The 15,711-nt window shown below is 42.8% G+C and overlaps 1 protein-coding gene across 3 annotated transcripts; it reads left to right on the top strand.

Annotated features, from left to right (window-relative positions):
* The first annotated feature begins 475 nt into the window (after positions 1-475).
* On the top strand, positions 476-14,711 carry LOC147633481 (Biotin/lipoate A/B protein ligase family). 3 transcript variants are annotated; one of them, XM_086806566.1, is made up of 4 exons: positions 476-755; positions 1,570-1,712; positions 12,802-12,950; positions 14,340-14,711. In XM_086806566.1, the coding sequence occupies exons 1-4, from the start codon at positions 580-582 to the stop codon at positions 14,535-14,537; spliced, it is 666 nt and encodes a 221-aa protein (XP_086662692.1). In that variant the 5' UTR covers positions 476-579; the 3' UTR covers positions 14,538-14,711. The 3 variants fall into 3 exon arrangements, with proteins under 3 accessions (XP_086662692.1, XP_086662691.1, XP_086662693.1); XM_086806565.1 differs by having other exon boundaries at positions 1,570-1,808; XM_086806567.1 differs by having other exon boundaries at positions 549-755; positions 1,542-1,808.
* Positions 14,712-15,711: the final 1,000 nt, after the last annotated feature.

The following is a 15,711-nucleotide window of genomic DNA, read 5'->3' as shown; positions in this document are numbered from 1 at the left end:
AATGTGATGAGCAATATATCATGGAGAATTCCAATCTATATACTATGGAGAAGTCCAATCTGATACAAAGTAAACAAGCATAATATGATAAAAGACCAAAGCGTTATTTATTCAATAGCCAATTTCACTAACCACAACATGCCACAACAAACACATTGACGTACTCTTAAATCTATGTATCTCCCTGCGATTGTGTGTACACGAGAAATCATGAGAATAGGTGCTAACGCATTCTAGTTGACAGTTACTCCAATCATTTATGTAATCTTTTAAAACACGAGTGAGGAAGGCACAAGGAGTGTTCGAAAAAAGTGTTTTTTTCCACCCTTAAAATTAAAGGCAATGCTTAGAGAGTTAGACTTGAAAATCACTAGAAATCGTACAAATTCCGGGATGTATAACTAAAATGTACAAATTTCAACCCTTAAAAATAAAGGCATGTAACCTAGATTTCTAAATTTCAAACCGGGAAAATTACACTAAGAACCGAGCACTGAGGTCGGTAGCGCCCACCATGTGAAAGCACTAAAGTGGGCCCCGCCAAAGAAAGCGCGAGCTGTTCTCCGGCCCAAGGTATCCATGGCTTCTTCTGTGCAAGCCACCACCAGGAGTATGATCAATCTTGTCAGGCTACGCCATTTTCCGATCTTCCAGCAGCTCCTGCTAGAAGAACGCTTGCTACGCACCACACACGACAACTGGTGCATCGTCAACGATGGGACAAACCCCCCTGCCATCGTCATGGGCATCTCCGGGTAATTATCATCTTAATCACAATAATGTCTTACTTATCATGGACATATCAGCGTATAGCTTAATCATCACGTGCTTTATCATGTCTTAATCATCATGGGCATCTACTTTCATTTTTATCATCATCATTATGGGCATCATCGGCTAATCTTAGCTTAATCATCATCTGCACTGTAGCTTAAACTGATCATATCCCTGGCACAGAATATCCTGCCTTTGTCATGGCATCATTATTTTTATCATAGCTGAATGATCACGATGATGGTCATCATCTTAACTTTATCAGCATTTGATAATTATATCCTGATTAGTCATGTCTTGACTATTATGGGCATCTCAGGTTAATGAGAGTTTAATCATAATGTGCTAATCATTGTTTAATAATCATGGGCATCTCAGGTTAACGAGAGTTTAATCATCATGTGCTAATCATTGTTTAATAATCATGGGCATCGAATTATCATCGCAATCACAGTTTAATTATCATGTGCGAATCATATCTTTAATTATCATGTGCATCTATGGTGATCATTCTCATCTTAGTTTGATCATTATTTGCTAATCATATCTTAATCATCATGTGCATCTCAGTTTTTGGTAAAAAGAACTCAGCTTGATGGTATTTTTTCTACACTAAGTCCATAATTTAGGTTTAGGGACACGTAACGTAGCTTGGTCATAATTTAGGTTTAGGGAGAGACAGTTTCTAAAAGGGGGGGAAAAATCATAGTTTGATTATATAATTTGCTTAGATTTCCTTTTACGCGATGATGAATCATTGCTTTCAGAGGTGTTTTGGATTCCACAAACCTGCAGGGAACCACACACTTTGCTTCAACTGAGTAAGGTTGTGCAGGACCAAGTGCCTGTTATTAAGCGTTTCAGTGGAGGAGGCACTGTCATTGTCGACCACGACACAGTCTTTGTGACTTTGATCTGCTCTCATGGAGCCGTGCAAGGTGTGCAGCTCTTTCCAAGGCCAATCATGCATTGGACCGAAAAATTCTACAATCCCGTTTTTAAGGAAAGCCCTGGATTTCATCTACGTGAGCATGGTATACATCTTTTTCCCTCAGTAGTTACAATCTGTACACATGATTTTTCACATTTATGAGTATCACGTAGTTGAGTTTTATGCATGGTATGTATGTATGTAAATATATCACATTGATATAAATATAATTATGTATGTTTGCATATAATTTACGAATATGTGAAAGTGAATGTTATAACTATGGATATCTATGTGCTTATAGCTTTACTCATCATATAAGTACATCGTTTTACCCAAAATTCACACAATTCAGACATTTGTGTGCATTATGTGAATGTATGTGTCTCCTTTAGAACTAGGATATCAGTGTGAATTTTGTGTAGCTTGCAAAAATACAATTTATCATTTGGTTGAACTTGGCTGGGGCATTGGTAAATCCATATGGTCCCATACAGCCCGAAATCAGTAACACTTAGCAAAATAAAATTGTGAGATTCACACACACTTGAGTATCGGTTCCACCATTCCAAAAATTTGATAGTAAGGCACTAGGCAAACTGTTGGGACATGCCTCACAAGCATGTTGCTCGGTTAACTAGAGTGAACATCCTACACCTGTTAAAGAAGCATGTGATGGAAACAAGTCTTTGCAGGTGTTAGCCAAGTCCAAGATATTTTGTGGATGAGGTGCAGAAGCGCTGGGATGAATTGCTGGAAATGCTTGATGTACGGATGTGGGGACCATCATCCTCACCTGAATTATATACACCTAGCCATGTGAACCGTCCCTTAGGAAGGGGGGGGTGGTGTTTATAAGATTTGAGCCCAAGACCTCCAATTCAGGAGGGTAAGCTCAAACCATCAGGCATGCCTTTGGGGGGGGGTGTTTACACCTAGCCATGTGAACCGTCCCTTAGGAAAGGGGGGTGGTATTTACAAGATTTGAGCACAAGACCTCCAATTTAGGAGGGTAAGCTCAATCCATCAGGCATGCCTTTGGGAATTATCTTACCTCCTTTTAAGTCAATACTCATAAAATAGGCCGATTTGTCAAAGATGCCATCAATCCTTGATACCAATTTTTGTTTGTCACCATTTTCAAGGAATGGTAATTACCACAAGTTCAAGTCAAATTGGCAAACAATAAGGGGAACCTTACGTTTGCTGGCTTGGGCTCATCAAATTTGGTGATTGGTCTTGTACCACATCAGTAAAAGACTTTTAGGCTGGATGGGGATATCATGGAGTTCTCACAATTGGGGGAAGTCCTCCTGCTCGGGGATTTTAACGCCAGGATAGGAAGTCAGCAGGTCCCACTACTCGATCTAGACGACCCTATCAGACTACAGGAGCTGGACATCACTGACACCGGGCGGCAACGATCATCACAGGACCGTGAGAAGGTCACAGTGTATGGGAGATATTTCTTAGAGCTGGGAGCTGCACATGGTCTCGTTATCTATAACGGGATGTCCCGATGGCCCTCCTCCGGCGCCCTCACCTCCTTCCCTCACTCAGGAGGTACTAGCACCGTGGACTACCTTATGGGATCCCCGGCTTTGACACACCTTCTCCCCGACTTCTCCATCCCGCCACCCCCTTTTGAAGCTGACCATGTCTACCTCTCTTTCACTCTTACCTGCACACCACCCGTCCCTGCACCACCACCCCCCATCTCACATTACACTCTGGTCCTTTTTTATCACGAGCTTGACCTTGTTTACTCCAACCACATCTACTGCCAACTCGAGGATGTGGAACCTACTGTCCCCCTATCCACCCTCACAGCACAGCTCACCACCATACTCCACACATCCGCCACCACTTCTTTCATCTGCATGCGGCGGTCTACCGCCAAGCCGCCTTGCGGTTCCCCCATAACTGTTGGTATGATGACGAATGCCGGGCCACACGCTCCTGTCTTAAGCATGAGGTACGGATTGGGCAAATCACGAAGCGCCAAGCGCAACGGATTTCTCAACGGCTCACCCAACGCAAGAAACGGGAGTTCTATGCTCGGAAAGAGGATGAGTTATACCGACTTTTCTTAGGGCCGAACTGCAAAAAGGCATGGAGGAAACTCTGAGAACATCGCCCTCCCACACCTATCACCTGCCTGGACACAAGGCACTCCTATGCACACTCCCTCTTATCATATCCCCCATCAGCCACCCCTACCTCCACCTTCTTCACAAAGGGCATGGTCCTCAAGGCCATTCGTAGACTACGCAATGGGCGAGCCCAGGATCATGAGGGACTCACTGCCGAGTACATCTTGCATGCCAATGATACCCTGGTGCCCCTACTAGCCTACATGTTCAATAGAGCCCTTTGTGAAGGATTTCCACCCTCTTGGTCCACCAACACCACACCCCCATCCTCAAAGCCGGAGATCCACTTGATCCTAATAACTATAGGATGATCATGATTGGCCACACATTGGCCAAACTCTATGGATCAGTGCTAGAGGCAGAGCTCAGTTCATTTGCAGAGAGCCAGGGATGCAGAGCCTCAGGACAGGCTGGCTTTCGAAGGAGCTACTCTACCCTTGGACCACATCTTCTCCCTCCGTGCCATCATCGAGGAGGGTAGAGCACGACATCAGAGGATTTACCGCTGCTTTGTGGATTTCCGCAAAGCTTTTGATACTGTACCCGAGCCCGCCATCTACACCGTCTGCAGGAGATCGGAGTCCCATCTGACATGGTTTGGAGCATCATCGCCCTCTATGAGTCTGTCATCGGACGAGTGAGAGCCCCAGGAGGTACATCACAGGAGATTTCCAGCACTATTGAGGTGAAACAGGGCTGCCCTCTATCACCCACACTTTTCAGGCTCTACATTGATGAGATCTCGAGCTTCATTGATGGATTAGGCGGGGCTGGTCCCACACTGGCAGGCATATTGATCCCCATACTACTTTATGCAGATGACATCGTCCTCCTCTCAGACTCAGCCGAAGGGCTTCAGAGAGAGTTGGATGCCTTACATGACTTTTGCACTCAGCGGGACCTCTCTGTTAACCTTGGTAAAACCAAGGTAATGGTCTTCAATACCTCTCACCCCTTCACATCCAGATTGAGCTTCACATATAGAGGGGATCCTGTGGAGATTGTCTCATCCTATGTCTACCTTGGTGTCACTTTCAGTGGCCCACGCTTTACCATGGTTCCTGCAGCACATGCCAGAGTGGTGAGCTTACTTGAGCGGCAGTGCTTCTAGGCACATTTCCAGGAGCCCAGGACGAAGGGCTGGCTTTTTGACACCCTCATCACACCAGCCTTGATGTATGGAGCAGCTTTCTGGGGCCAGATTTATCCGATGAGGATTGGCAGCGAGTTGAGAGGCCCCAAGTCATGATGTTCTCCCGTATGATCCGTAGCAAACCATCAGTCCCACACTAGGCAGAGTTTGCTGCAGCCCCGATGGTAGTGGATGCACTCTTCCAGATAGTCACATACCTCCATCGCATTAGTCACATGGATCCCCACAGGTACCCGAGGCTTGCCCTGGAGTCCTCTAGACAGCTAGCACTTGAGGGCCACTCTGGAGTATGGTATGCACTAGTTTCCACTTGGTTCTCAGTATATGGGCTCTACATGGACTGCTACCCCCCCTTCAGTACAGTTTGGACTCCCCTTTTCTCCGACTGTCTCACGAGGATACCAAGCGGGTTATCCGGTTAGATCTTCTTAGCCTCTACACACATTGCACATGGATCACACCTCCGAAGCTCCCCACGAAGATGCACTTCTACAAAGATCACTTCCTCACACTCACTGAGGATGGATTCATCCAGCAGCTGGGCTACTTGAGTGTTCACATGTCCCTTGCCATGCGGATTGCGATTGGCGAGATACGGGTTTCATCCCACCGCCTCAGAGTGGAGACAGGTAGAGCTAATCGCATCTTCAGAGCCGGGAAGCTCATACGGAGACCCAGAGAGGAGAGGATCTGTCGACACTGCCACACAGAGGTTGAGACGGAGGAGTATTACATATGCCGCTGCCAGTATACTATGAGATCCGCGGGAGGTTTCACTGTCTATTTCGTGAGGAAATCGGTCCACTCTCCAGGATCATTGACTTCCAAGACCAGCGTTGCCTGGGCCTCTTCCTGCTCCGCAGACACAAGGACACCTTCTTGAGAGAGCCTCGGCCCCAACCACCCCGTCCCCCTCCCTTGCCAGCCAATCATCACTAGTTTCTTCCGAACCCAGGAGGTGCACGACACCGACATAGTGGATCTTGTGGACCCTCCATGAGTTGCTCTGGACCTACCTCGCCCGAGAGGAGTTACCTCGAACCGAGCCTCTGCACTCTAGCGTGCCCGACGCCCTCGGCCCCCCCGTCGGCCACATAGCATATAGGCCAATAAATCCCCCCTGTAGTGACAATGTGAACCTATACAAGGTGTGCAGAAAGCTTTGCGGAAAGCTTCAAACTTCTCTCGAGGCAACGCCTTCCTGAACAAATCTGCAACATTGTTCTTCCTGTGCAAAGCAATAAAATAATGAGATCTCCCTTGCATAAATCCTCTCCCTGACATAATGATAATGAATCTCTATGTGCTTAGTACGTGAATGAAACATTGGGTTTCGTGCCACGGCTATAGCACTCTGGCTATCAGTGAGTATGGTGGTGGGTGTCTGCTGACACGCACGAAGATCAATCATCAATCTCCTCAGCCATACACAATCTATTGTGGCTGTAAAGGCTGCCCTGTACTCAGTCTCACAAGTAGATGTGGCAACAGTGGGATGCTTTTTGCTCAACCATGATATGCATGAATGCCCCAAAAAGAAACAATTCCCACTGGTGGATTGTTGTGTATCGTAGTCACCAGCCCAGTCAGAATCACTGTAAGCATGTAACTACAAGCTGCCCCCCCTGGGATATACCAACGCAAGATCTAGGCATCCGTGAAGATAGCTGAAGATCCGCTTCACTGCTTGCCAATGCTTTTTACCTGGGTTGTGCATAAATTTGCTACACTGGGAAACCCCAAACTAAATATCTAGGCATGTGTTGCATAAGTATACGAGGCAGCCCACTGCTTGGTTGTACACACTCGTATCAAAAGGCTCTCCAACATCATACATGCTCAATTTCAGTCCTGGCTCCATCAGAGTAGAGATGGGCTTACAATCTTGGAATCCAAATTTGTGTAGCAGCTTTTGAATGTACTTTGATTGGTGTACATAAATCCCAACATCTGTCTGCACAAATTGGATGCCCAAATAATAATGCAAAAATCCCAAATTTGTCATCTCAAATGACGTTTGCAATTCAGCTTTGAATGCTGAAACTTTATCCATATCATTCCTAGTTAGCAACATATTATCCACATAAGAATGAGCATAATCAAAGTGCCACGATCCTCTTGCACATAGAGGGCGCTCTCCGTTGGACTATTGTGAAATCCCTGCGTAGTCAAATAAGTATGTATCTTCTCATACCAAGCTTGAGGAGCTTGTTTGAGACCATAAAGTGCTTTTTGAAGCTTGCATACTTTGTTTTCATGCCCATGCATCACAAAACCAATGGGCTGATTTACATACACTTCTCCCTACAAATCCCCATTGAGAAAAGCTGATTTTACGTCCAACTGATGCACTTTCCATCCATGTAGGTAGCCAATGCAACAACACATCTAACTATGGCCATACGAGAAGTAGGTGCGAAAGTCTCATCATAATCAATGCCCTTTTTCTAGGCATAACCTTTGGCCACTAGCCTAGCCTTGTACTTGTCAATGGTACCATCAGACTTTCTTTTCAACTTGTATACCCACTTTGTGTCAATGGGCTTCTTGCCTACAGGCAAGTATCCCATGTGCTATTTTTATGGATAGAATCCATCTCATTTTGCATGGCTTGCATCCAATGCTCATCCTCATGAGCCTCTTCAAATGAATCTGGCTCATCTGCATCACAAAGTGTACTCATGCAAGCAACATCTGCATGTTCTCTTGCATTACATGAACCAGCCCGAGTCCTACTACCAAGTGGAGCTGAAAGTTTGCTCTCCTGTAAAGTATGGAGCAGCCAACGAGGCACAACTCTAGCCTCTTCCGTTGCTGTCCGCTCTTGCTCCACTGCTTCCTCCACATTTTGAGGTGTAATGAACTCATTCATGGGCTGATTTTGGGCACCCAAATGCTGTCCATTAGGCAAAGTTGATGGCTGATCTGTTGTGCCATCAATTCCCAACGGGAGTAGTCCTTCAAACATGTTAAGTGGGCCTGAAGGTGGCTGTCGAAAAAATTCAGCCAATGGCTGGTCTGAATTTTCAGCAAACACAACATCTCTGCTGTCCAAAATCCTTTGTGTGGAAGGATTAAAGAGACAGCAGCCTTTACTGCCACTGCTATAACCCACAAATATGCACTTAGCTGCATTGTCATCAAGCTTACCATCCTAAATTTGTGAGGCAAGCCTTTGCCTTTAACCATGCATCTAGCCAATTCCATCAAAGACCTGTTCTTTCTCTCAAGAACACCATTTTGCTGAGGAGAATATGGCATCGTGTATTGATGCTTTATGCGTTTTTCTGCCCCATAAAAGCTTTGAAAGCAATGGACATGTATTCCCCCCCTCGATCTGTACGGAGGGTCTGCACTTCGCAACCTGTTTGATTTTCAACTTGTGCCACAAAATGTTGAAAACATGCAAATACATCAGATTTTGCCTTCACCCAAGCAAATCTGTAGTAGTCATCGATAAAGGTTACAAAGTATAGGTGCTTACCAATAGATGGTGTCTGCATAGGGCCGCACATCACTATGCACAAGCTGTAATTTCCAGACAGCCCTTGCTGATCCATCTTTTGGGAATGCATTTCTGTGCATCTTACCCAATATGCATCCTTCACATACATGTTTTGGTGGTAGTTCTACATGAGGCATATCTTGTACCATTTTATGCCTTTGCAATAGCATCAAACTGCCATAATTTACATGCCCAAACCTAGCATGCCACAATTCTGCCTCGTGCATGGCAGGTGTAAGAGTGGTAACCACATGAGCATCATGCTCTCTCTTGTCAAACCTGTCAAGCTGATATATCCCATGGTATAATGTGCTGGAAGTGACCAATGCATAGCCACCTTCATGGTCTTTCACTGTGCATCTGTCGTCCTTAAAGTTCACTACATATCCTCTTTTAGCAAAAGAGGAGACGGACAGTAAGTTCTTCTTAATCCCTAGCACATACAATACATCTGGAAGACATAAGTCTGCACCATTTGCTGTTGTGAGGATCACCTCACCAACACCCTGAACCGGATAAGAAAAATTGTTTGCACATGTTACGTGTTTGCCTTCAAGGGCAGCCATAAGCTTCTTAAACAAATTCCTCTATGAGCTAATATGTTTAGAAGCACCACTGTCAAAGTACCATGTGTCGTGTCTTTCATTGACACTGAGAGACATATGCTCTAATGATGCATCATAACTGTAAGAAAAGTCCACTCATCCTGCACAAGATTTACTGATGCATCATCTTTCCCTGCAGGTGATGAAGAAGAATCTATAGCCATGCCGCTTTCCTTTTTCTTCTCCTTTGCAAGCCTTTTTCTACACTCATTCAAGTAATGAACTGGCTTCTTGCAGTAGTGACATTTGTTTGCCCCTTTTCTAGGGCTTGCCTACATCATTTTTAGCCTTTGTGAAGGCTATCCCGAATCAGCCTTTGGCTGAAAATTGTGTTTGGCTTTTCCCTTGCCCTTGTCTTGGGCAACAAAAGCCCCATCACTGCCACACATGCTGGAAGATTTGTTCTTTCGATTCTGCTCCTCCTGTAGTAACAAGCCAACCAACTCTTCAAACAAGATTGGTTCCAGGTTTCCCCGCATAGATAGTGAGCGATGTGTGGAAGTTCAAGTAGGTTTCTGGCAAAGATGATAGTGTCCTGGAGACCGGCTCCTTTTTAGAAATGACCTCATCAATATTGGGCAGCTGCTCCCGAAGATCCTAGATCTTCGTAAGATGATCAACCATACTATCACCATCATTCATGTCCAAGTTCTCAAGCTCTCTCTTGAGAAATGCAACCCTGGTCTCATTCTTTGCCTGATACATGGTTTCAAGTACATCCCAAGCTCGCCGTGAGATCCTGCAAGACCGGATATACGGTATGATTGATCGCTTTACCAACAAACCAATCAAAGCCATCGCTTGGGCATCGCGAGTATCCCATCTCTTTTGCTCTTGTGAGGGAGGAGTGGGTATTGCAGCTTGGTGAGCACCACGGCCAGGCGTGTTAGGTGCTATGTCAACAGGGCATACATCTTCACCTAACACATAACCCTGGCCACAAGAAGATTTCGGACCATGAAACTCTAGAGGAAGTAATTACTACCATCCAATTTGTCCTCTTGGGACAAAACCCCAAATATATCAGTCGTATTTCCATCTATTTGCTGAAATCTCTTTACCAAGAGATATGCAAACAAATGCAACCAAATATGTTGTAAAAAGCACCTGCAGGCAAAATCCCAAACGCACCGGAGTGCAATGCCAGGCAACCACAAAGTCCTATGCAAATGTTTTGTCCCAAATACAAGGCTGCAGATAATTGCAATGGTGAAAATCCCCAAATTTTTGAGCACCTTTGACTCACATATGTATGCTAGCCCAGGATCATAGCAAAAGTTGGATGACATTTGTTTTGGAGTTCTTGCATGTAGCCATTTATATGGTAGTGATGTGTGGACGTAGGCTAATAATGGGTCCGGGCACTTTTTCTCTCTTCAGGAGGTTTTTCCCTGGAGCGTATGTATGCATACGCATGAGTGTGTATGTGACCTTATCATTCACTTCACTCGTACTTCCCTCATTCTCATCAATCTACTTTGAGTGTTATGCTTCCATCTCTCTCTCCTTGCTTGTTGCATCTATGTGTGTGTTACTACATTGATCTTCAATCCAACAATTGGTATCACAGCAGGTTCTCTTGGCTCTTACCCCCTTGTCATCTTCTCCTGGAGTTGCTCTTTTGATTGTCTTAGATTGAGCTATCGTCTAAGGTGGAGAAGATATACCCTATAGTGTGTGATTAATTATGTTGACTGAATTTTGCGCGTTTTGGGACTTATTCGCAAGCTGTAAGGTTTCCGCAGGCATCTCGGGGGAGTATTAGTTCGAACTATTTTTGTTCGATTTTGGGTATTCTTCACAGTAGCAACAGCATTTGGTGTGCAGAAAGGACCTTCGTCATCTTCGATATCTCATCTTCAACAGCATCTTTAAAATTATCATTGATTTCTGCATTCCCACTAAGTATCATTTCCACACTCTACACTCTGCAATTTTTCATACACTTTGCAGGTTTTCTTTATCATCAGTGATCTACTGGTAGCATATCGGTTGCATTCAGTGGACATTGACAATACCTACAGGTAGATATTTGCATTATGTATCAGAGATTAGTTATTTACAAGCAGAATGGTAGGCAGTGATGTATTTAGTATGCTTTCTCCTGAGGTTAAGCTTGATGAGACCAACTACCTATATTGTGGTCCTATATGATGCGCCATGACACATGTATTTGTCGCCAAAGGGCTTTGGAATGTTGCTAGTGGCATTGAGGCATGCCCTATCTCACCAGCACAACAACATAGTTCGGGTACTTTGGATGGTGATACGAGTTCTGATGTAATTATGGCATCCGCCTCCGCACCTCCCACAAAGGTGAGATGGTAGGGATGCATAGGCACATACATTAGTGGCACTTTCAGTGAAAAGGAGCATTATTTGCTCATGTAAAACTACGAAGCATGCTTGGGATGTGCTTGCTACGCTTTACCAGGTGCATAACAAGGCACGAGTGGCCTACTTGCGCAAGCAGTTAGAGTCCGAGCATATAAATGAGGGAGATGTAATGGACGAGTTTCTCACAAGGATTAAAGATCTCACGGCGCAGCTAGCATGTATTGATGAGGCCTCTCCGGATAATTCTTTGGTGTCTACTATTCTCACAGCTCTACCGGATTCATACTAGGGTTTTGTATCTACACTTCGGCTCATGATGAAGGGTAACCCCAATGCCATTACTTTTGATGAGTTAGTTGCAGTGCTCTTGCAAGAAGAGCAATCTCGACAAAACTGAACTAGTGTGTGTGTGGAAGATCAGGCATTTGCTGCCAATCAAAAAGGTAAAGGCAACGCCCTTTCTCAGGGCGGCATTAAGCCAAGGGCAGAATCAACCCAGTCTTCTAGAAAGGATTCTGAGAAGGGGAATGATAGACCTAAGAAGAAAGAAAAATGTAACTCCTGTCGGAATAACATCAATGAATGCAAAAAAAGGCCGGAGAAGGAGAAGAAGAAAGAGTCACGCATGGCTGTGGCTGATGCATCAACACCGGGCTGAATCTACCCAAAAGATGACTGACCAGTGGTGAGAGCACGGGTAGAAACTTAGGGAAGTGCTGGAGAAATGGAGATATTATAGGATATTCCTAAATAATCCTTTGAAGTGCATGTTCATGGTAACACAGAAGGTGGTACTTGGGCATGTAGTTTCTATGCATGGTCTAACAAGAGATTAGGCCAAAATCAGAGTCACTGTGGAACTACAGCCACCAAGGAAGTTCAAGGGAGTAAAAATGTTCATGTTACATTGTGGGCATCGGCGCTGCTCCAAACTTGGTTATTTTTTCCAGTGGTATCAATCTTCTTGTAGTGGGTAACTTCTAGCAATACCTTTGGGTATCTTCTTTCAAGGACTAGTTACTCTTTTGGAACTTATCGTCCCATTCCATCACAAACTCTCTGTCTCCCTGCATCTCCCTTGCTGTTCACCAATTGCTGGCTGTAACTTCTCTATTTTTGGATTTTGTTGGATATTTCTACATACAATAATTAGTCCAGGAGGGAGTTTGCTACCTAGAGCTTCTTGCTAAACTTGTAGGTGAATGACCTAAACAATGCTTAGGCCGTTAATGTGTTCTTCAAACTTCCTGCTGATTTCTAAATGAGATGACATTGCAGTCCTCTCTATGTGTTTCATCTTCTTTCTTGGGGTGAAGTTTCCCCTCTTTTTTTTTTTTTTGCAGATTATGTCTTTGGAGAACTTAAGTTTGGTGGCAATGCACAGTCGATCACTAAAGATCGATGGCTTCATCACACATCTTTTCTGTGGGATTATCATGATTCACGGATGGCTTATCTGAAAATTCCAAAGAGAGCACCAAGTTACAGAGCTGTAAGTTTTGTTTGGGTTGCCTAAAATGTAGGACACATTCACATTGCACATGCACCTGGGCCTGCGCCTGCGCCTGCACCTGCACCTAACGTGTTATGACATGAATGTCTTTGAAGTATGGGGGGTAAAATTATTTAACTTGCTTGCTTCCTACAAACAACCTTGAAACGTTCCATGTGACAATTTTGTTTAAAAAACAATTATTTGCTTTCCTGAAAATAACTTTCATACATTTTCATCAAGGATTGCATTGAAAAAACATGTCTCTGGGTACTTGGTTTTTTTATTGCGAGAAGTCTCTGTTTTTATCAAAAAGCTAGTGGTTTAGTGCCCTAGATTCTTTCCAAATATGAAAGGAAAAACGATCTTGAATCTTAGCCACCCTAGTTCTTGGCTAGTGGCCAGGTGAGGGTGCGTGTCATTTAGTATTCGCATTACAGTTCAAACTCCTTGGAGACCTGGTGACGTACTCTGCAGGATACGTTAACATTTCATGCATAGAATCGTTTATACAGTCTTGGAAGCCCTAAGTACTGAGAAAAGTTCATCAGTTCTTAATCCCCTGATGGATACAATATGTACAACACTGTATGCCTGTACTTAGAGATTCCAACCCCAAGATTCTGGACTTGTTAATATCATGCTTGTTTTTGAGATCTAACATGCAGCCAAGAGAGAATCCCCTTAGCAGAGAGTACAAAATGTCAAAATCTGAATTTACAACTATGGCCTTAGGCCCATGAAGAAAATGGACCTACATATAAGATGACCTATAAATTGTGTATTTCTCAATGTTTAATACAATGTATATGACTGTGTATGTGTGTGTATCAAAACTTACTTACCCAAACAAGATGCATGTGTCATGACTATGAGGGAACTATGAGAGTTAAGGACCAGGTTAAGGGTTTAGCAGAGTGCTGACCAAATGTGAGCCCTATTATATAAAGGCACAGAGGGCCTGAGGCAATCAGCCTATGACGATGACAAGCTCGGAAGGACGTTCAAAAAGTATGCTGCACACAGGACACAAACCAAATGAGTTCTGAAAGTCCTGTCATGACAAGCTTGGGCTGATAAGAACATAAGCATTGCTTTGCTTACTGAGAGGCTTCGTTTTGTTTAATTTTCTTGTGCTCTCTCTCTTTTGTTTTTGTTTGTTAGATCAAATAGGGCACCAAAATGTTTTTTTTGCATTTCCATTAAATACATTACGTGAGTTTTTCAAGAATAAGAGTGTTTTTCTAAGGTTTCATTTTAGTATGTAATGATTAATGCTTGAAAAAGTCAATTAGCTGCCATTTGTGTATTCTGTGTGCATCATAAATTCTCTCATTAAGTTATTATTATTATTATTTGTAAACACAAGTTTTTGGATCCTCCTACCAGGGTCGTGCACATGAAGACTTCATCTGCAGGCTTAAAGACCATTATGCTTCAAGGAGCCTCTTTCTGAACAGTGTGGAGATGGCACTTTCAGGGTTTTTCGATGTCAACGAGGTTTCAATGGAGGAGGCTTGTTGTAAAGCAGAATCTGATTACAAGGGCACGACCAAATTATTCACACAGTGTGAGTTAAGTGCTTAAATCCATCTTTGGATGATTGAAAAAGTACTTGTTGAGGCTAAAACATAAGAGTATTCTTTGCTGATGCATTCAAATCAGCCAGCCTTTCAAAGGACAAAGTCCTCCAAAAATCCTTGGGCTATTTTACAAGAAAATATTCTAGCATTTTTAAAAAAAAATTTCCAATATTATTGATTTCAAGTGGGTTATGAAGATGAAATTGCCAAAATACAGTGCATGTTAGTATATAAAATGATTTTTTTTCGAAGAATTGTCCAAGATTTCTGTATTGTTTTGTACATTTTTTATTTTTACCATGTTTTCGCAGCTTGTTTTTTATATATACATTTTGTCTTGCTAATGCAAGACATTGTGAGGACTAGTTTCTTAGTTTAGCCAACGCTTCTTTTGGTCAATTATCATGAAAATGAAAGAAATTCTATGGAATTTGTCACTTAGGGTTTTGAAAATTTTAGATGTACAGATATATGTTTTGATAAGTATTTATTACTTGTGTAAGTATAGTTATTGTTGACAATAAGAAGTTCATTAAGCAAAGCAAGGATAGAGGAATATTTTATAAGTTTTGTTTTTAATTTTTGATTTGATATAGATAGGTTTTGATTAGTATATAAGTTTTTATGACAAGACATCCTTTTGCAAATGAATGTTTGCAATTTGTTAATATTTATTAGAGGCCATCGTGATTTACAAGACTAAGTACAAACATAAAGACTTTGAATAGTTTTTTTGGGGGTGCACTAGTAGTACTATATAAAAAACATAAAATGAAACTGGTGGTATAAAATCTTCAAGCAATTATGTGAGCTGGCAATTCAAATAAATAAGGGTGCACACATTAAAATAACACACCATAGTCTAACATGAGAATAAAAAAATACTCAACAATACAAGAACAAAAGCACTGGATGCAATCTCTTGCCCAACACGTGTGGCTCTTTCTTCCACACGTGGTATTTATGCTATATTCATATTTTTAGTTTTTAGAGACATTAATAGCATCTTATTTATAATTGGGATTTTGTTTTATATACAAATAACCTTGTCTCGAGTTTCTAAGATTTACACTAGATAAAACTTTTATCCCTGTAATAAATCAAATGGACATATGCATACATAATTAATTGTGTATATATGTTCATAAAATACACATGTATATAAAATAATCTTGCTC

The sequence above is a fragment of the Cibotium barometz genome, chromosome 12, assembly GCF_041138505.1.
Source record: "Cibotium barometz isolate CiBa-2024 chromosome 12, ASM4113850v1, whole genome shotgun sequence".
Lineage (NCBI taxonomy): Eukaryota > Viridiplantae > Streptophyta > Polypodiopsida > Cyatheales > Cibotiaceae > Cibotium > Cibotium barometz.
The sequence above is the reverse complement of the archived record's forward strand: the minus strand, read 5'-3'. Positions and strand labels throughout refer to the sequence as shown.